The 22,951-nt window shown below is 42.2% G+C and overlaps 1 protein-coding gene across 1 annotated transcript; it reads right to left on the bottom strand.

Moving 5' to 3' along the window:
- Window positions 1–116: 116 nt before the first annotated feature.
- LOC125458971 (sodium- and chloride-dependent neutral and basic amino acid transporter B(0+)-like) lies at window positions 117–15,849 on the bottom strand. Its single transcript, XM_048544845.2, has 5 exons — window positions 15,725–15,849; window positions 10,612–10,765; window positions 8,828–8,983; window positions 7,596–7,763; window positions 117–687 (listed from the first exon to the last, which is right to left on the bottom strand). Exons 2-5 carry the CDS (start codon window positions 10,745–10,747, stop codon window positions 482–484), a joined length of 666 nt encoding a protein of 221 aa, XP_048400802.1. The 5' UTR covers window positions 10,748–10,765; window positions 15,725–15,849; the 3' UTR covers window positions 117–481.
- Window positions 15,850–22,951: the final 7,102 nt, after the last annotated feature.

Raw genomic sequence — 22,951 nt, forward strand, 5'->3', positions numbered from 1 at the left:
GATTCTCAGTGAAGTCAGTAGGATACTAGTGAACCTTGCTGGGAATGCAGCTAATCAAAGCTAGGATCACCAAATGACCCAGGCCAGGCCGTAAAGATGGCAGAATGGTGCTTTTGGGACTGGGAGGAGGATGGGCAGAATGACTGCCTTCAAACAAGAGTATCAGAGTCCCCCATATTCTTCCATCCATCTCTCCTATACCACTCCCTCATCTTTGCCAATGAAGATGCTCAGGCTTGCAAAACACTGAGCCCTCCAAAGTCTGTTGAAGGTCCATACAGATAGTATTAAAGTAAACCTACTTATGATAGGGCCCCGATTATGCTGCTGTTTTGGAACAGTTCTACAATATTATTAATACCTCTATTGAAATCAAACAACTTCTCTCATTAACCAGGGCATTCACCAACAAATCCCCACCCCCAGAGAAGTTACTGGTTCAGCTGTGCAGGTTACAGGTATAGCACTCTGCACAATGTACTTACTCCCAGTAGTACTCACTCGGTGTCATAGAACATAGAACATAGAACAGTACAGCACAGAACAGGCCCTTCAGCCCACGATGTTGTGTCTGGTGAGGAACGGAGATTTCTGATCCATTTGGACAAGTTTCATTGTTTGCCTGCAGCCATGTAGTATTAACAATTTCAAAATATCCATCATCCAGAGTGAGATTGCAGAGTGGATCTGGAAAATGTGAAATATATTTTAGAATTTCACAGCTGATTGAGAATGATGCTGCTATTTCCAGCTATATAATCAGGATCACAGTTTCACTCTGAATCTGCCCAATTTCTTTGTGCTCTAGATCCTCTTACTCATGAAAGGAGAGTTACAGTCTGCATGCTATCCCCACAGCACAGCCCAGCTCTGGCACTCACTCGGTTTGTAATAGATTTTATTTGCCGCAATCTGCAACATCATGAATTATAAAACCAAATTGAGACGTGATATAGTTGCGTAAACATGTTTTTCAATGAATGCTGATTAATGCAGGAATACTCAGGACATGAACGAAGACATTTGCGATTAGAACATGTTTTCTGTGAGGATGAACTTCTAATGTATAATTACTCACTCCAAATCAATACTTTACCGAGCTGATGAGACTGTGGGCCGCATGAATTATAGCCGTAATGTGACTTTGTGATAACAAATAATCTTCGGTCCCCTTTTATGACAACCATGCGGTTTGCTAGCAAAATTATCAGTAATTTCCCGCATCTATCCTTACATTGTAAGGGTTTAAGTTTCATAACATGAAAACACAATGAGCCATTCCCTTTGCAGGGCAAGGGATGATATTAGCAAGAGATTTCCTTGTCTATATTTCATCTGATGCCGTATGGTGTGATATGGCCGGAGACGGTGTTCAAGAAACCGTTATCCCTTCATTTAACTATGTGGGAGCTGTTGTCACCTACAATCCTTGATGTCATCGAACAGAAACACTACAGCCATTAATTTCACTCGGAAGTATTGCTTCTGAAACCTTCACTATTGTTGATGTTAAGTTACTGGCATAAAGCTGTTGGGCTTAACCTTTACATATTTTTCAAGCAACAGGATTGCATTTGTAATTTTCCAGTTCTCAGAATCCACCCATGATCCGCATCTGTCCAAAAGATTCAGAGATTATCCACACTGCCAGTCTGAATGGCTGCAATTGTGTAGTCATGTGGATAGGTCTGCACTGGAGTTGCTCCTTTGTATTAGAGTGTTCGTGGAGTTGGTGAAAGAGGGAGGAGATGATCAGCCCCTCCTCCTCTCCGAGTGTTGAGAACTGCTGCTGTTTAATAGAAAAGTAAAATCTTAGGGAATTTTGACTGTAAGGGGAAACAGCAACTTTAAGGAACTCAGTACCTTAAGAGCGCCAGAGGTTCGAGAGAGAGTAAATCTGGCCAGGAGCAGCTGAACAGAACAGCAGGTAAACTTTCAAAAGAGTATAACTAGCGAGACCTTCATTCAATCCAGATGCAAAGCTACTGAGCTGATGTCAGCATTCAAAAGTGACACAGAGCAAGCAGATGTTGCTGATTGTGTATGTGTACAGATGGTGAGTGCTGACTATAATTGCATACTGTTCATAAATTTGTTGTTTTGCGGTTTATAATTTGAGGTTAAGGGAAGAAGGTCCCACTAGTCATTGATATTGTTTGATTTTAAGAGGCTATTAAATGTTTAATGCAATGGTGTAAGAAGTCACTGTGGAGCTCAAAACTGTGGTGTACTCCTCCTGATCCAAGTGGGAAGCCATTGCCCGGGACCAGTACATATGCAGAAAGTGTCATCAGCTCCTGGTAATGTGGGTGTGGGAGCCGGCGACCGAGGACACTGAGGAGTATCCACAAAGCTGAGAAAGTCATGGATAACATATACTGAGAGGTGGACAGACTGCAGGCTAAGATTCCACACGCAGGAGACTGTGCAGGAACCTTCTGTGGCCATTCCCCTGCAAAACAGATAACACTGCTTTGGATTCTGCTGAGGGAAATGACCTCTCAGAGGAAAATAGCAACAGCTAAATTCATTACAACATAGTTTGCTGTGCTGCAGAGGAGAGGAAGAGAAAGTGCAGGAATGCAATAATTGCAGGTCATTCAGTTGTAAGAGGAATAGATAGGCTTTTCTGTGGCTACATATGAGACTCCAGGATGGCATGTTGCCTCCCTGGTTCTAGGATCCAGGACGTTTTGAAACAGCTATAAGACATGATGTAGGTGGAGGGTGACAACCAGTCATTGTGGTACACATTAATATCAATGACCTATCAATGACAAAAAGGATGAGTTCTTAAAAGCTGAAGATAGGAGTTAGGAATAAAATTGAAAGGTAGGACCTCAAAGCAAGTGATCTCAGAATTATTGTCAGTGTCACATGCTAATCAGAGTAGAAATTGTGGGTTATATCAGATGAATACATGACTGGAAAAATGGCGCAAAGCACAGGGTTTCTGCTTTGATTCCTGGGACATTGTAGGGAAAGGGGAATATTTTTTCAAACCCACTTGTTCAGAGATATTATTATACACCTCTGGAGTGGGTGGGACTTGAACTCAGTCCTCCTGTCCCAGTGGTAGGACACTGCCACGGCACCACAAGATCCCTTTTAGGGGAGGTGGGACCAGCACACACTCAGTTGATTACAACTGGGTAGGACTGAGATTGATTCAGGGCAAATATTTGCTAGTGTGGGTTAGGCCAGGTTTAAACTGGAATAGTGAGGGGTGAGACCCTAAGCAGGGTGACGAGGGAAAGAGAAACAAGGAAGGCAATGAAAGAAAGAACAGTAAAATTTAAAAAATGGTAGACTGGGTAATCAAGGACGTGAGACAAGTAGTGCCACAGTATATAGGAAAGTTGGGATGATTAAAAATGGCATAAAGGCAAGCCTAAAGGTTTTGTATCTTAATGCATGAAGCATTTGGAGTGAGTCAAATGGATATGATCTCCTAACTAACTTGGAAATGTGGTAACAAGGAGGTCAGGGAGATCTGACCTCCCAGAAAGACAGAAGGGGAGCAAAGCGTGGTGGGGCAGCATTGTTAATAAGAGATGAAATGAGGCCAGTTGAGAGAGATGATTAAAGTTTGGACAATGTGGACCCATGTTGGATGGAGGTAAATAATAGCAAGGGAAAGAAGACATTGGTTGGAGGAATGTGTAGAAGCCTAAGCAGTAGCCACACTGTAGGAAAAGGAATGAATCAACAAATAATAAGTGCTTGTAGAAAGAATTGAGCAATCATTATGAGTTACCTTAATCATCTTGTGAATTGCGTCAGTCAAGCTGGAAGTGGTAGCTGTGGCAACAAATTCATAGAATGCATTAGGAATACTCGGTATTTCTGCTATATCGCATGTTTGGTTAATGGGATTGATGAATTTGGAAATACACAAACTTTCTATAGCGTGAAGTCAAACAAGAGCGTAACTATCCTGTTATTGGAGAACTACCTGTTTTTGTTACAACAACATGTCATGGAGTCAATCAGGAAACAGGCTGTCCTGGATCTAGTAATGGGTAATGAGGCAGGTTTAATAAATGACCTCAGCAAAATTTCAGTCGTAAGTAATGTTCATAACATGATGGAAATTAATATTCAGTTTGAGAGTGAAATAAAGGGAATCACGATGAAATGGAGATAGAGTTCACTAAAATGGTCTCGGCAGATAGATTAGCAGGAAGGACAGTAACCAAGCAGTGGTAAACATTTAAGGAGGTAATTCATAACTCTTAGCAGAAGTATAACCCTGTGAGGATGAAACTGTCTGAAAGACATATAAACCAACCACGGCAAATCAAGGAAGTGTAAGGAGGCAAACGTCAGTGATAGCCTTGAAGACAGAATAATTCAAAATTGAGCAAAGGAGGACGAAAAGATAGGTTTTTGATATATAGGGGAATCAAGGACTATGTGGAAAATGCAGGGAAGTGGGCATGTGGAATAATGGGTCGGCCATGAGCCTGTTGAATAGCGGAGCAAGCTCAAGGGGATAAATGGCCTACTCTGGTGCTTACTTCTTTTGGTCTTATCTATTTTGCAAAGAAAACCAAAACTGTCTTTAAAACTGCCCAAGAGTTCAAATGGAACACCTTGGAGAGAAATGTTTGGAAGCAGTAGTTAAATAGCTGTTCTCTTTGGAAAATGAGAAAAATAGGGAAGGGATGAGACTTGGAAATAAAAGCCACAAATGGTTAGCAAGTTTGTGAGAGCCACACAGAATTAGGACAATGCAAATGAAGGGCGAGGCTGTCTCTCAAAGAGAGAAAGTAAGATTTGCACAAAGGCAAAGATGGACACAGAAGCAAATCAATGGAGGGTACAAATAGAAAGAGAGAGAGAGAGAGAAAGAAACAATGAACACAGGTGAAAAAATGTACAATTTTGGAAATAATTTTGCAATAGATGAATAGCTGAGCAGCAAAATAGAAAGAGATCCTTTTCTTTGATTTTTCTCATGATTAATGATAGATATTGCTAATTTTATCCCGTTGTCATGAGAAGTCTTTGGCAGGTAGGATCAAGGAAAACGCTAAAGCTTTCAATAGGTATGTCAGGAACAAAGGAATGACTAGATTAAGATTAGGGCCAATCAAGAACAGCAGTGAGAAGTTGTGCACGGAGTCCGATGAGATAGGAGAGGCGCTAAATGAATATTTTTCGTCTGTATTCATACAGGAAAAAGACAATGATATTGAGGAGAATACTGAGACACAGGCGATTAGAATAAACGGGATTGAGGCTCTCAAAGAGGAGTTGTTAGCACTTCTGGAAGGTGTGAAAATACATAAGTCCCCTGCGCCAGATGGAATGTATCCTAGCATTCTCTGGGAAGCTAAGAACGAGATTGCAGAGCCTTTGGCTTTGATCTTTATGTTGTCATTATCTTCAGGAATAGTGCCAGAAGACTGGAGGATAGCAAATGTTGTCCCCTCGTTCAAGAATGGGAGTAGAGACAACCTGGTAATTATAGACCAGTGAGCCTTACTTCGGTTGTAGATAAAGTGTTGGAGAGGATAATAAGAGATAGGATTTATAATCATCTAGAAAGGAATAATTTGATTAGGGATAGTCAACATGGTTTTGTGAAGGGGAGGTTGTGCCTCACAAACCTTATTGAGTTCCTTGAGAAGGTGACCAAACATGTGGTGTATATGGATTTCAGTAAAGCATTTGATAAGGTTCCCCACAGTAGGCTATTGCATAAAAGAGTCATGAGATTGAGGGTGATTTAGTGGTTTGGATCAAAAATTGGCTAGTTGGAAGAAGACAGAGGGTGGTGGTTGATGGGAAACGTTCATCCTGGAGTTCAGTTACTAGTGGTGTACCGCAAGGATCTGTTTTGGGGCCACTGCCGTTTGTCATTTTTATAAATGACCTGGATGAGGGCGTAGAAGGATGGATTAGTAAATTTGGGGATGGCACAAAAGTCGGTGGAGTTGTGGATAGTGCGGAAGGATATTGCAGGTTACAGAGGGACGTAGATAAGCTGCAGAGCTGGGCTGAGAGGTGGTAAATTAAGTTTAATGTGGAAAAGTGTGAGGTGATTCACTTTGGAAGGAGTAACAGGAATACAGAGTACTGGGCTAATGGTAAGATTCTTGGTAGTGTGAATGAGCAGAGATCTTGGTGCCCATGTGCATACATCCCTGAAAGTTGCCACCCAGGTTGATAGGGGTTATTAAGAATGCGCACAGTGTGTTAGGTTTTATTGGTAGAGGGATTGAATTTTGGAGACATGAGGTCATGTTGCAGCTGTACAAAACTCTGGTGCGGCCACACTTGGAATATTGCATACAGTTCTGGTCGCCGCATTATAGGAAGGATGTGGAAGCATTGGAAAGGCTGCAGAGGAGATTTACCAGGATGTTGCCTGGTATGGAGGGAAGGTCTTATGAGGAAAGGCTGAGGGACTTGTGGCTGTTTTCATTAGAGAGAAGAAGGTTAAGAGGCGACCTAATAGAGACATACAAGATAATCAGAGGATTAGAACGGACGGACAGTGAGAGCCTTTTTCCTCGGATCGATATGGCTAGCACGAGGGGGCATAGCTTTAAATTGAGGGGTGAGAGACATAGGACAGATGTCAGAGGTAGGTTCTTTACTCAGAGAGTAGCGTGTGAAATGCCCTGCCTGCAACAGTAGTAGACGCGCCAACTTTAAGGGCATTTAAATGATCATTGGATAAACATATGGATAATAATGGAATAGTGTAGGTTAGATGGGCTTCAGTTTGGTTTCACAGGTCGGCCCAACATCGAGGGCTGAAAAGCCTGTACTGCACTGTAGTGTTCTATGTCCTGGGTCAGCTGGTATGTGACATAGTTGTGCTCCGCAGAACTATTTGAGATGACTTGAGTAGATTCACAGAAGCTAATCCTTATTGGTATCAATCTAAGCTACTCATACTCTATGAGGAATTTGCCAATCCAATGTCTTTGGTAGAAGAGAGGTACGAGTCCCAACCAATCTTGATAAAACAAGTTTGTTACACAGTCATAACAGCTAATCACCATATATCTTAGTTACGTGAACAACAACAAAACAGAAATTGCTGGAAAAGCTCAGCAGGACTCTCAGCATCTGAAGAAATAGATCAGTGAACGTTTCAGCTTAGTGAACCTTCTTCGGAGCAGTTACATGATAGTTGCTTGAGAGATATCAGGGTCAGCATAACAGTACGTACACATCACTGTTAGCTACCTGGAATTAACGTTAGAATGACTGCTTAGGGAACTGGCAGGGATTTGTTTGCTCATTCCAGGAACAGAACATATACCGTGATATGCAAAGCTGAATTGCATGATGCCCATTAACCCTTTCAGATACTAACTACCTTAAATAATGATAAAAATGGAAGATCAAGTAATTATTTTAATGTATTTCCAGCAGTCATGTTTTATTTATTACTGAGCATCCTGTAGGCCCAGTGACTCAGTGCCATGATTCCTCCTGCTTTCTATTGAACTCTTTCTGCTGGATGGTCACATGGTCACTGAAACTATTGTCCACTTCTCTCACCCACTCAGACTGACAGAATGAGCAGTGAATATCAGTGTCTACGCTTTCCCCAGTAGAAGTGAGCACTGTACCTTTGGCAGTCCTGCTGCATGTTTCATCAGCTCCCCACCAATTGAAGCAGTCTGACCACAGCAGGGGTGATTGGAAGGAAGCAAACAGGTAGTACACACAGTAGGCAAGGATGCAGTTGTATAAAATGTTCGAAGTTACAACCACAAATATCGTGCTGAGCCTCAAACCTTAAAATGAAACAAGGAATGCAAATTTAGTTTACAAGCTAATGTTAGCAATAAATTCTTGGCCACGGATTCAGCTAGTCAGACAAACAAAGCAATTTTTGCTACAGCCTACAGCCTAGTGACGCTGTCCAAGCTGACCAGACCTGAAGTTAAAGTGACTGCTTCACCTCGCACTGGATCAGAATCCCTGAGTTGAAAGTGTGAATTAGAGACATCCTAACACATAAGGAGGTGGGTGAAAGAAATAGAGAAAATTGCATTTGATGTAAGGATTGAGTGGTAGAGGCATGAGACTCAACGAAAATTTTAAATTTAAATTAAGAACTTTGAATAGATGCAAACTGAATTGGCCTGAGATACTCTGAGCCCAACAGTAGAACATTCTGAAGGAAGTTTCTGGTCACATATGAAACCAGAAAAGACTAAGAATTCCACTTGTAAGGGTAAACAATTCGTTATTGATAAATGAGGGAAGAGGCAATCATGCTAAAGGATAAGGCTTTTATAAATGTGAGGAGAAGTGGAAATCCAGCAGATTGGGATAACTTTAGAAAACAACACAGGGAGGCAAAGAAAGCAAACAACACCCAAAACATAATTTTCAAGCAATGTTCAAGAAAGCATGAGCATTTATAAATACGTCCTAAACCCAACAAAACTAATGAGAATTGGAATTGGAAGCATGCTGGTGTAGAGATTTTCTAAAACTTTAGGTACAGGCTTCCTCAGAACTTTACATTACACCTAACAGCTGCACCTAAATGAATCAGTATTACCCAGTGTAAAGCTCTTTTGCCTCTGACACACAACACGGTTAATTACAATGTCATTCCGGTGACCCAGTTAATGCTTATCTATGAGCATCAATATGATCTCTTTGCTGTTTCATTGCTATTTATTGTTGTTCTCAAATTGTCTGCTACATTTTGCCGCATCATTTCCTTTAATACAGTACTTAGTTTGAAACTACTGCATTCACATTGATACATTTGACAAGTTCCAGTTTAAAACTCTGACTCAAGGTAAAAAAAAATACAGTGGTAACTGCTTGTACTGTTACTAACCTTGAACTATTCCGCAAACACCAACTTGTAACATGGGCACAGCTTTCCACACCCTGATAATTCTGAGGCTGGCAAACTGGCCAAAGGAACATTCCAGGAAAAACAATGGTATCCCAACGAGAACCAGCATGATTGTGTAGGGAATAAGGAATGCGCCTGGAAAATATAGAAAAGGTCTTAATGGAGGCTGCAACCATCTGTTCAACTGAATCTCCTCCTTTCTGCCAGAGGCGTTCCATTGAAATAATGCCTTTTTGACACTCTGACCTGGGTTCGGACTTCTTGTAACAGATTAAGATTGGATATCATCACCAAAACTCTCAGGACTTTACTGGCCCAGCTTCCAATGCATCAGTCTAGAAAATCTGACATTTGGCATTGGAGCGGATTTCCACAGAAGGCCATGGCCCTGTTTTGGAAAAAACAGCAGTTGCTTTTCGGTACTGAGGAAAGGGAAGTGTATAAACTAATTGTTGAGGGGATATTGGTAAGTAAGCATAGGCTAAGGAGATGGGTAAGGGACTAGGGTGGTAGGTAGGTGAGCGGTTTGGGATGCAAGTGGGTGGTCGGGCATGGACATCAGCTGAGTGAGGGAGTAACATGGCAGGTAAGTGGTTGACGGTATAATGTGACAGTTGGGAAAAGGGGTAAGTGAGTCAGTGTGTTGTGAGTTGTGGATAATAGAGAGTTGGTATCAGATGTCCAGAGGCAGAGAGTGGGTTAGGTATCCAGAAGGCATTTGTCAATTTTCACATGTTAACAATCCAGAAACTGAAATCTGATGGAAACACTGAAGATCTATTGATGTATTTGCCTGTCTATCCATGCATTGATCTGTGTGTTGCTCCATCTGTCAAACGTTCCATCTCTCCCTGTATAGAAATTCAATGTCCTCATACTCAATTCCTCAGTTCTGAGGAAGGGTCACCGGACCTGAAATATTAAGTCTGTTTTTTCCTCCACAGATGCTATCAGACTTGCTGAGCTTTTCCAGCAACTTTGTTTTTGTTGGGTTATTTTCTTTCTCCTTATAAAATTCTGTTGCAACATTTTTATGCATTTGTTCTTGATTTCTGTTTCATCTTTTGTTTGAAGTGATAGGGACCTGAGTATCTATCAAATAACTTTGCAGTAGTCTGGGATTATTTCACCAATAATCTTTTATTACTGATTATGTAGGCAGTTACAGATGTACACTAGCCCAAGTATGCCCTTCTTGAAAGCTCTCTCCAGACAGCCTCTTAGTCATATCATCTTCATTTTTCATTACACCTTGATCTTGTAGCCTCATGTTGTTAGAACACATGTCTGAACCTTTCATTGATCTAGGATTGCGCAGTTTTGAAGAGCCTTTAACATAAACAAACTAGAACGCAACGAACAAACCTCAGCCACAGAGAGTGATGGAGAAGACTAGTAACTAGGGTTTCATATATGGTGCATTAAGTATACTTGATGCAGATAATTCATCCATTTTAAACAATAACGCTTCAAAAGATATTCAAAATTCATTGATTAACAATTCTACAAACCTGCCAGGGCTCAGACATTTCATTCTGAAAGCCAACTATTTGATGTATCTTGCTCTTGCCTCTGATTCTAAAACACACTCCAAAACACTGCATAGCTAAAAACCTGTGGGATTGGATTCTTTGTTCCTAGGGACATGTATCCAATATGACATTTCCTTTTTTGGTTGTTGACTTGAATATTCTTTGTAGGGAAATGAAATAATTCACTAAATTTTACTTCACTCTTGACACATTTTGGATCCATTACAGTACCTCCTCCGTTTTTGTAAGCCAGGTATGGGAATCTCCAGACATTCCCCAGACCCACAGCATAACCAATCATCAAGAGTAGGTAGTCAGTTTTTGAGGACCAGTTACCACGCTCCACGTTCTCATCACCTTCACCCATAATTTCATTAGTAATAGTCTAACGGAAAGAAAGGAAATGGGCAGCTCAGAAATGATAATTTCACAGATTAGAATTCAAGCTAAAAGTACAATTTTCCAAACGGCCGTAAGATATGCAAGCAGAATTAGGCCATTCAGCCCATCGATCTCACTTTCAATTGTGTCTGATATGTTTCTCAATCCTATTCTCCCTGTAACCCTTGTTGCCCTTACTTATCAAGAACCTATCTTCCCCACATTTAAACTCTGTTGTTCTGTTTAGCAGCAATCTGTTGGTGATTTAGAACTGCACTGGCACCCTGAAGAGGGACTCTGCAATTCGCAACAACCAAAATCTCAAAACTCGTAGTTTAACGTGAATGTAATGTCATGTTTTGATAAAGTACTCGCCCTGTCCCTGAGAGGATGTGTCTGCTGATCATTCTTTGGGATCCCAAAAGCAATCAATTGATGTTCTTCCATTTTTGGACAATGATGAATGATTCTGGCACTAGCTCAGGTATTGGATGTAAGCCCCAACGTGAGCACTTTATTCTGAAAGGAATGAAGTCTCTAGTGCTCGTGCCTGTAGTTAAGACTGATTGAACTTCTGTGTTGTTGCTGAGTCTTCCACAATCAGAAGCCAATCCCTTATATTCCTTGAAATGGGTATGGCTCGACTTCCCTCAGTCAGTTCATGATAAAGACCCCAGAATATTTCTTCTGTTAATTAGCTTGTTTCCATATTCAACATTTCTAATGCAGATGGTGGCATATGTTTCAGAACATTCAAGGTCAAGGTGCAGCAATTTTGCACGGCCAGGTTTGAGTGCCGCAACAATTTGAAAGGGTGAATTTACTCTAAGTGGGAGCTCAGGCAAAGCAGAGTGCTGTTTCTACTTATTTGTTTAAAAATGGGATGGTCTATGCTAATACAGGAAAAATAAAGGTGATCTACATGTCCCAAAGTTCATTTTACACAGGCAACTTGTATGTGAAGTATTTGGTTGTGCCAGTGACATTCCCAGAGAGAGAGAGAGAGAGAGAGAGAGAGTAGTAATAATGTGACTGGATTAGTAGTCCAGAACCTTGGGTTAATGATGTGGGTCATGAGTTCAACTCTCCTCAGGGCAGTTGATACAACAAAATGAGAAATTAAATAGCTAGTCTAATGGTGAGCATGTAATGACTGGTGGTTGTCATTAAATCCCATTTGGTTTAGTAACGTCCTTCACTAGAAGACATAATCGATTTTTACCTAGTTTAGAGCTGACAGAGCATCCAATGTCAAGCCTAAACACCAGAAATGACAAACATAGCCCTGTCAACTCTGCAATTTCCTCTTTACCAACATCTGGGGACTTGAGAGTTGCTCGTGGACTTTTCAATCATGATAGCAAAATGGTGGCTCAGTGGTTAGCACTGCTGCCTCTCAACTCTAGGGACCCAGGTTCAATTCCAGCCTTGGGTGGTTGCCTGTATGGAGTTCACACAGTCTCTGCGTGAGTTTCCTGTGGATGCTCTGGTTTCCTCCCACAGTCAAAAGATGTGCGGGTTAGATGGATTGGTCATGTTAAATTGCCTGTCGTGTCTGTGGATGTGTAGATTAGGTGGATTAGTAATGGTAGTTGCAGGGTTAAGGTTGAAGGGTGAGTCTGGTTGGGATGCTCTTCAGAGAGTTGGGGGTGAGTTGTGGGGCCAAATGGCCTGTTTCTATGGAAGCAACAGGCTGAAGTGCTCATAATCATGGAATCATAGCTTACAATGTTAACCATTTCACCATCCCTAGCAGGCCAGCCCCTCCAGAGTTGCTGGTACATGAGCATCAATTCGGGGGTCGGCTATGGGGAGAGCGTGAGGTTGTGGATCTTCCTATAATACTGAATAACCCACACAGGTCAAAGCTGGGCAAGGCTCAAATACTGTTTAACCAAGTACCACCGCCATTCCCAGTGGATGAAACGATACACCACTTGGAGATACACAGAGCCTAGCAAAGGCACAGAATGTACTTTGGTTGGGAGACTTAATTGCCCATCAATAAGAGTGGCTCAGTACTGTTCCCCAAGCTGGATGAGTTGTAAAGGACAGAGCTGCCGGACTGAGTCTACAACAGGTGATAAGGAAAACAGTCTTCTTGACATTGTCTGCCCCAGTCTACCTGTTAGAGATGTGTCTGTCCAATTCAGTATCAGTGAGTGACGACTGCATAGTGCTTGTGATGACAAAGCCCCATCTCCACGTTGAAGATATCAGCAGCAACAGAATTGTTTTCAACTAAAATCTGTAACCTCAAAGCCATATCCTCATTGTATAACTAAGCTAAAAGATCAAACCTGACTCAATAAAGGGTACAGTACAGCATACCAAGACCTGTGCCATATTAACAGAGTTGACCTTTTTAATCATGTTTCAAGTGAATGTTTTATGCCCTCGGCTACATCAGGCCGATTGACTGTTGGGGGAATTACAGTACAATCCCATCAATGAGATCACCCACTTCTTATTTCTCAGTTCCACCCATGTAGGTTTATTGGACAGTCCCCCAAGAATAATCTGTCTAAGTGCTGCCGTGATGCTTTCCCTGACCAAAAATGCCAGTCCTCCACCTCTCTCATATCCTTTTCTGTCCTTCCTTTAGCATCCGTACCCTGGAACATTAAGCTACCAGTCTTATCCCTCCTTCAGCCAGGTTTCTCTAATGGCTATGATATCTCAGTCCCATGTTACCATCCGTACCCTGACTTCATCTGCCTCACCTGTCAGTCCTTTCGCATTGAATTAGATGCAGTTTAATTCACCAGTCTTCCCTCATTCCCTGCTGTACTCTTGCCTGCCTTGTCTGTTTAAGTTACTCTCTTTAACTTCTGTAGCAACCTTAGCCTTCAATTTGTTCTCATTATCTTTCCACTGCAGCTTAAGGCAGCGCAGTCAGAGAGGGGGTAATGATCAGTTTGAGGGAGGCAGGCACCTATTCAGGAAAGCCCCAGAGTGCATCGCAATCGAGAACAGATTGCCTGTGTCTGATCACTGTGTTCATTTCTGGGGAAGGTGGGTCTTTTGCAAGTCTTATGATTTGCTAAAGGTGTTGGTGGTGTTTAAAATTAATTTTTGCAGGGATGGGGTGGGATCTCAGATACTACTTAAATTTAAGGTGGGGATGATGTGCAGACAGGTACCAAAGAACCACTAAAGCAGTCCAGAAACCAGTGCAAATATGTTCAACTTACAGCAGAAAGGAGTGTGGCAAAGCTAGATGGTATTTTTCCACTGCAATAAGTCTTGTGAGAAAGACTGCTAAGTAGACTAATGTATGGGGATATGATATCATTGCTAAGACAGGGACAGTTGTGGTTGAGGGAAGAACAAAACTGTCAGCATGACATTCTGGGGTGCAGAACCTTCAGATGAGATGGGGGAGGTGGGTGAAGGTGCAAAAGAGGTGATATCGCAACATTCCATAAGGTTGGATAACATGTTACAAACAAGCACAAACAATGCTCCAGAAAGCAGCAGCTTTGGTGGAATCTGTAGAGAAATAAACGGAATTAGCTATTCAAGGCCAGTACAACACTGTTTCAGAGCTGAAACAGTGTAGGGAAATGGGGTTTTTAATACTTTTGACAGAGGCAGCGGAGAAACTAGGGGCCAGAAGACCTGTGCCAAAGACAGGTGGCAGTCGTGGCAACGCAAGACGGCTCCTCCTGGCAATTGCTGGCTGTTATGGCTTTTGGTCCTTCCACCATTATTTTTTCCCTGGGTGTGTTGGTTGGGGCCAGGCTCCAAGCAGTCCCAGATCCATGGCCAGCTCCGGCACTGGCGCTGAGGTCACAGAGGCTTCAGCATTAGTGGCACGGGAAGCCGGAGTCGGGACCCTGGCAACCGACGACTGGCGTTAGGATCCAGAGGAGTGTCGGAGGTTAACATGTGGTGGTTGTGGAAATGTCAGTGAGAGCGGGGATGGGCCCTGGAGCCTGTAGCTGAGATCCCAGTGCCTGTACCCGATACCCCAAAACCTGTCACAGAGGCCCGGGAGCTCTTTACAGAGTCCGTGGAGCCTGTTATAGAGACCCTGCCAACATCAAGCTATGAACAGATGAGTAGCGAAGGCTAACAAGAAGAAGGAAGGATGAACTATGCCAATCAAATATTGCTTCTGATTGAGTGTTTCACGATGACACCAGAGAATGGTGACACTTTGTGTCTTGTACACGAATAAGCACTTTTCACCGTTATTTTTATATACGTGTGATAATAAATCTAGGTCTAATCTAAGCGTAACCTAATGGTAGTGAAAGAGAAAAAGAGACAAAAAATGGATGTAAAATAGGTTGTTAAAGGGAGAGGATGTGTGAACTCTACTAGGAGCAAAGGAAACAGGACAACGATATGGGGGACGTGGCCAGAGGAATGTAAGAAAGCATAATGTGGGCAGTTTCTGAAGTTATGGTATTCAGTATTGAAACCTTGAGGGTGTAAAGTGTTTAAGCAGAAAATGAGATGCTGTTCCTCAAGCTTAATTTAAGACCATAAGAACTAAAAGCTGGAGTAGGCAACTTATTTTCCTATTCGCTGTCCACCACCCTTCAGTCAATTACTAATTAAAAACATATCACATTCTGGTCTAGGCTGTTTCTTAGATATATTTTGAAAGGGTTTGGTTTTGATTTGATTTATTATTATCACACGTACCTAGGTACAGTGAACGGTTTTGTTTTGCGTGCAGTACTGGCGGATCATACCATAAAAACTGCGTAAGGGGAATAGAACAGATTGCAGAATACAATGTTAAGGCTGCAGAGAAGGAGCACAAAGAGCGAGATCAGCATTAAAATTTGAAATCTGGGAGGTCTCATCAGAAGTCTAATAACAGCTGTGTTCCATAACAAGGAAAACCCACTGCTTCATTAAACATCGAATTACAATATCAAAGCACCTAAATCAGAGCTAGAAAGTGAACCACGTTTAGCAAATAAAAATAAAACACTCAGAAACCTACCTTATTGCTCTGTGTGAGTAATCAAGCCTTTTATAAAAATTAAAACAGCAAAGCAGAAATTACAATTTATCAATATGCGTCCAAAAACGCTTGAAGGAATTCTGAACACGCAGAAGTTTTCAATGGCTAAGCTGCAGTTCAGGAGTCAAACAATGACCTCCATGAAGGACTTTCAGGTTGCTAACTCCAGCTTTGGACTTTCAACCACAATTTTAGAAGCCAGTGCGTGGATAAACCAGCATGCTTCTGTTCATTTGTGCTAAGATTACTCAGTCAGAAATAACCACACGCAACGCACATACAAAATCAGTGTCCGCAAACAGACAAGGTGGGGATGCACTCTCTGCTAAGTAAAATAAAAAGAAAAATGCAATCGTAATGTACTTTCTGACAGGTGGTGAGAATAGTGAGTATGGTTTATTTTGAAACTTATATTCTGTCCATAGCAAGAAAAGAATAACCTTTACCTTGCACCACATAACCTACCCACAGCGCATCCACTTTACAAACAGAATCCACAAGAGATATTATGGCAATAATTCAATGTCTTAGAAAATCTCAAGAATCTGTCAGGAAAAACAATACATCACTTGAATAGGCACATTGAAAAGTATACACCTCTTCAGTAGATCATAAGTTAGCTAAAGTAATTAATCATCACTTAAATAAATTTTTAAAGACGATTAATATGTTCATAATTTCATACATATGGCTAATTCATCAAATGCGCTCTCCTATTGCAATAGACAAAAATAATTGCACTTCCAAATCTATTAGTGCTTGTGAGACAGCCAAAAAGTCTTGCATCTCACAAAGCTTCCAAACAACCAAACAGATGGATGAGCTGATTAGTAAATAATGTATGAAAGCAATGTGATTGTTCATATAATTAGCTCTGGATCTCACATTTGCTGGACTTATATAATCTTACAAAGCAGAATATTGTTTTGTCACATCAATATCCTACTCCAAAACAAATGAAGGTTTCAATGACTATTAAAAAGCTGCTGATTTCATTAGTGACTTGATAGTTGTCAGAGGTAACAGCATAGGAATCAAATTATTTGATGGTTATTTACCCTTTCCAACCATTGAATATTCCCGCTCTCTTTCTTTAGTAAGCAGTTATAATTCAGCCTATAGCGGGTTCATCTCCTATTCCCAATTCCTCCAACTCCGCTGCATCTGCTCCCAGGATGAGGCATTCCAAAACCGCACATCCCAGATGTCCATGTTCTTCAAGGACCACAACCTTCCCCCTGAAGTGGTCGAGAACGCCCTTGACCGTGTCTCCCGCATTTCCCGCAACACATCCCTCACACCCCGCCCCCACCACCACGGCTCCAAGAGGATCGCCCCTGTTCTCACATACCACCCCACCAACCTCCGGATACAAGGCATCATCCTCTGACACTTCCACCATCTACAATCTGACCCCACCACCCAAGACATTTTTCCATCCCCACCCTTGTCTGCCTTCTGGAGAGACCACTCTCTCCGTGACTCCCTTGTCCGCTCCACACTCCCCTCCAACCCCACCACACCCGGCACCTGCCCCTGCAACCGCAGGAAGTGCTACACTTGCCCCCACAGCTCCTCCCTCACCCCCATCCCAGGCCCCAAGATGACTTTCCATATCAAGTAGATGTTCACCTGCACACCTGCCAATGTGGTATACTGTATCCATTGTACCCGGTGTGGCTTCCTCTACATTGGGGAAACCAAGCAGAGGCTTGGGGACCGCTTTGCAGAACACCTCTGCTCGGTTCGCAATAAACAACTGCACCTCCCAGTCGCAAACCATTTTAACTCCCCTTCCCATTCCTCAGATGACATGTCCATTATAGTCCTCCTGCAGTGCCACAATGATGCCACCCGAAGGTTGCAAGAACAGCAACTCATATTCCGCTTGGCAACCCTGCAGCCCAATGGTATCAATGTGGACTTCACAAGCTTCAAAATCTCCCCTTCCCCCACTGCATCCCAAAACCAGCCCAGCTGTCTCCACCTCCCTAACCAGTTCTTCCTCTCACCCATCCCTCCCTCCCACCTCAAGCCACATCTCCATTTCCTACCTATTACCTCATCCCACCTCCTTGACCTGTCCGTCTTCCCCGGACTGACCTATCTCCTTCCTACCTCCCCACCTATACTCTCCTCTCCACCTATCTTCTTTTCTCTCCTTCTTCTGTCCACTTCCCCCTCTCTCCCTATTTATTGCAGAACCCTCTCCCCATCCCCCTCTCTGATGAAGGGTCTCGGCCCGAAACGTCAGCTGTTGTGCTCCTGAGATGCTGCCTGGCCTGCTGTGTTCATCCAGCTTCACACTTTGTTATCTTGAGCTCTAATAATTCTATTTTCTTTTATATTATTGCAATAAGCACCAGATACTCTCGATGATTTGGTGAGAATTAGTCTTGTAAGGGTCAATTTCTTTTCTGTTTCTCTTTTCATTTCAAATTGATCTTTTGAAAAATCTACGAACTTTAAAACTATAGATTCCATCACTATGTTGGAACAGGGAGCGATTCCATTTTGATGCTGAAGTATGGTCATAAGGCAATGAATCATGCAATTTAAAGTCTGGCCTCCTAGCAACAGGCATGACACCTTTACTCTCGTGCAGTCTGCAGTGCTAGCTGCATTTAAATCATTGTGACAAACTGCAGAGTTACTAATGGGCACCGAGCTACCCAGTGCCCAAAAACAAAGTTGCTGGAAAAGCTCAGCTGGTCTGGCAGCATCTGTGGAGGAGAAAACAGAGTTAATGTTTCAGGCCCGGTGACCCTTCCTCAGAACAGTGTCCACATGGCTGTTGACTCTGATGCAAAGTTTATGTTCATGCATAACTTATCTGTCAAAAGTATGTGACCACACAGATGTAATAGAGTGGACAAATAGCCTACTGAAACAGTAGTTCCATGACTGAGCATGCTCTGGAGATGACCTGCAGTTTACTTGCCAGAATGGATATGTTGAATCAAGATAGTCTGCTTTATACCAAGACAACTGAGTCCTTACCACCAACAATATTATAAGCAGCTAAGGATTGGAGCATGAGGAGAAGGATGAGAGATGGCAATCTCAGCTGCCCTTTCCTGGCCAGGCTGTCAGTGAAGTGTGACCTAGCAACTAGAACCTAAATGTTCTATTCATTTAACAGTCCCACATCTCAGCTTCCTTCATTAATGCCATGGTGCCATTTGGTCACAGTACAAGCGTAAACATCACCATAAAATCAAAGTTCCAAACACATGTATAAATTAAAACATGCCACATTGCATATGAATGCCAAAATTTACCCTTGGGCAGTTCATTAGTGCATGTCTTGTGTATGTCTTTACGTGTCCAAAAGTTCGGCACAACATTGTGGGCCGAAGGGCCTGTACTGTGCTGTACTGTTCTATGTTCTGAGTTCTGTGTTTCTATATTTCATGATAGAATGCTAAGAAAGCAACATAAATTTATGACCTATGTAATCTTCCTACTCCCAACATTTGGTTCATGTCTCCACTTGGAGGTGTGACTTTGGGCAGCTTTGAAATTTCAGTCACCTCCATGAAATTTCCAAAATTTCTTAATGCCCACTTTCCCAGTGCTGCCACCTACATCTCAGGAGGGATTTGTGAAGTTCATTATATTTTTGGATCTCCTATCATGCCTGGTGAAGCAAATGGAGGAGGGATTTCCATCAATAGAGTGGCAATCGTGTTTTTTCTCAACTCTAAGTATGTTTGACCTTGTGTAGAGATTACCAAACTCCAGCAACAATTTCAAAAGTAATTAAAATTTCAATGTGTAAAATGAGCTCGAGCAGCAGTGAATGATAAATGTGTTTATGAAATGGGAGAAGACCCTTTCATTTTTGTATGTAAATAAGATTATTATAAATATTAAATATAAATAAGATTAAAAATGAATAGCTTTATTTTCATAGATCATAGAATCCCTACAGTGTGGAAACAGGCCATTTGGCTGAACAAGTCCACATCACTCCTCTGAAGAATACATCAAGGTGTAAAGCTGGATGAACACAGCAGGCCAGGCAGCATCAGAGGAGCAGGAAATCTGATGTTTCGGGCCTAGACCCTTCTTTAGAAATGGAGAAGGGGTAGGGGGCTCTGAAATAAATGGGAGGGGTGATGATAGCAGATCGATAGTGGAGAGCAGATAGGTGGGAGAGAAGATGGACGGGTCAAGAAGGCAGGGATGGAGCCGGTAATGTTGAGTGTAGATAGGGAGTTGGGATGGGGGTTGGTCAGTGAGGTGGGAGGGGTGGATAGGTGGGAGGAAAGATGGACAGGTCAAGGAGGCAGGTATGAAACTAGTAAAGATGAGTGTAGGTCGAAAGTGGAGGTGTGGATTGGTCAGTGAGGTGGGAGAAAAGACGGACAGGTCAAGGAGGTGGGGATAGTCTTGGTACGAACTTGGGGGTGGGGAGATTTTGAAGTTAGTAAAGTCCACATTGAGACCATTGAGTTGTAGGCTTCTGAGGCAGAATATGAGGTGCTTTTCCTCCAGTTTCCGGGTGGCATCGTTCTGAAGAGCATCCCACCCTGACTCGTCCTCCTACTCCTGCTTCTCCCCATGTCAACCCAAACATCCCTGGACACTACAGATAATTTAGCATGGCCAATCCACTTAGCCACCTTTGGACTGTGGGAGGAAACTGGAGCTCCCAGACGAAGCCCACACAGGCATGGAGAGAATGTGCAAACTCCACACAGACAGTAGCCTGAGGGTGGAATTGAACCCGGGTCCCTGGTTCTGTAAGGTAGCAGTGCTAATCACTGTTCCGCCCTACTGAAGTCTGAAGTAATGAAATCTGAAGGCTGAAGTCCAAATGATTTGGATTCACAAGGCAGTTCCTTTTAAAACTAGCACTTTGCTCAAACTCTGTAGATATGAAATGAATGCACTTTGAACTTAAATGTTCTGAAAACAAATCATCTAACTTTCAATAGATATGTTCAGTGTGGAAGTTGAATGATTAACTAAGCAGTGGTTCTTAAACATGTTAGCAAAGATACATACCTTGTGAAATATGTTAAGAGACTGATTTCTGACTGACTGGGTGAGAGTCGTTCCTTCCTGAGAAGTTGAAGAACAGTTCGCCAAAAGCAGCATCCTCAAGGTTTGCACTCAATTCTTGTGCAAGTGGAAGAATAGCTCATTGATGTCCAGAAATGGACCAGATCGAATTGCCTTTATCTGGGTTCTCACAGAATGACAATCAGCCAGGTTCCCCAGAGTACCCTGTGAGTATTCCAACAAAACAAAACTGTAAAAAACCCATGCTCGACAACGAGAGATACTGTTGATTTGTAGATTTTAGTTGTTGTGAATCGTAGACTCTCCGTGGACTTCTGGCTGTTTCTAACCTGCCAAACAGTGTTGCCTAATAGAGAACAACACACCTTTCCCGTAGTTGTGAGGAGTGGTGACTATACGTTTCACTTGAGGTCTAGTCTGAGAAGGACTGTTTTCTGAGCCTGCCATTTCCATTGGTTTCTCCCAGGATACTGTCAATGAACATGGTGCCGTGGGTGATGAGAATGTGGAGCGGGGTAACTGGTCTTCGAAGGCTGACTCCTTGGTCTCTGTAGTTGGTAATGCAGTGGGTTTTGGCAACATCTGGAGATTCCCTTAGCTAGCTTACAGAAATGGAGGAGGTACTGTCAACAAATTTATTATATCAGAGAGTGAGAAAGGCAGAACCAGCTGGATCAATTCATTGATTTATACAGAAGATTGAAGCTCAGGCAATAGCAAATATTTATTGCACTAAAAATAGTAACGGTAAATAATGAAGTGTTAAACAATCCTGGTGTGAAAGGGTGAATTCAAGTTAACGAGTTTGTGTATTATTTTCTTATGAAGTGGGAGAAGTGTCAAAGTGACAGTTTAGAATTAACAATGTGCTACATAAAATAGATGCTATTTATAAACCAAAGTAAATGGTTAAATTATTAATTCAGAATATATTTTCAAGCAATGCTGTTTAGAATGCACGAGGCATCCACAGCAAATACATTTCCTGCACAGTGTGTGGAAACCCCAGAATAGCAGTCTCTTCAATCAGGCTCTGGGTTCAGATTTGTATATCATCATCAAACCTGCTTACATCAGGACCTTATTACAACCCACACAATTGGATTGATGGTAACCATGGACAAATGGTAAAAAATGTCACAACAGGATTGAGTAAAGTAACAGGGAAAAATATTTGATTACATTAGTGAGTGAAATTCACCAGGTAGGAATTTGGGCATTCATAGAGATTTCAGGATTAATTTTAATCCAGCCCACACAGTGTAAATGCGGAGTTTCACCTTGAATATGTGGTTTGTCCACATTGAAATCCTTTTCACTATTTTCCAGGTCTGTTCCTTATTCCCTACTCTCTCATGCATTGTTTTTCCTGGAATCTTCCTTTGGGCAGTTCGCCAGCCTTGGGCCTGTTGCAGTGTGGAAAGCTGTGCCAGTGTTACAAGGTGAATGTTAATTTTATCAAAACAAGTACAGCAAACTTTCTTTAAAAAAGGGATAGAGTTGACTTATGAAAATATTACACTTTCCTTATCTGTCAGAGGTTTGAGCGAACCTTGCCAATGGGGCGTCTGCAGTCTGATCTTTGCCATGCCCAATATTAGGTGTTGCATATGATGTATATTGGCTTTTTGACTTATTGTTTGTGAGTATTTTTTTAACATGGTAAGTTGAAGCCAGGTATCTGGGGCCCAGCACAACAGAGCACCCTCACAGATAAGTTCTTTGGTCAGTATTAGCTACTAATTTGACAATCTATTATGGGCTACTTTCAGATTGCAGGTAAATCAGGGAAATATTTATAGGTTACAAACTAAAAGATCGGTAATAATTTTTTTTGAAAAATACCTAATTAAGGACCAAGTAAGTGAAGGTAGACAGATAGTAAGAACTGCCGATGCTAGAGTCAGAGATAACAAGGTGTGGAGCTGGAGGAACACAGCAGGCCAGGCAGCACCAGAGGAGTGGGAAAGTAGACGTTTCGGGTCAGAAAATGAAAAAGGACCCCAACCCAAAATGCCAACTTTCCTACTCCTCTGATGCTGCCTGGCCTGCTATGCTCCTCCAGTTGTGCACAGTGTTATCTGAGTAGAGATGCAGGGGCAAGCAACATTTTGTACCTGCATGATGTGAGATCTGATGGACCCCATTGTGGTGCAGCTTAACCACATCTGTGGT

Source organism: Stegostoma tigrinum, chromosome 15 (assembly GCF_030684315.1).
Source record: "Stegostoma tigrinum isolate sSteTig4 chromosome 15, sSteTig4.hap1, whole genome shotgun sequence".
Taxonomy (NCBI): domain Eukaryota; kingdom Metazoa; phylum Chordata; class Chondrichthyes; order Orectolobiformes; family Stegostomatidae; genus Stegostoma; species Stegostoma tigrinum.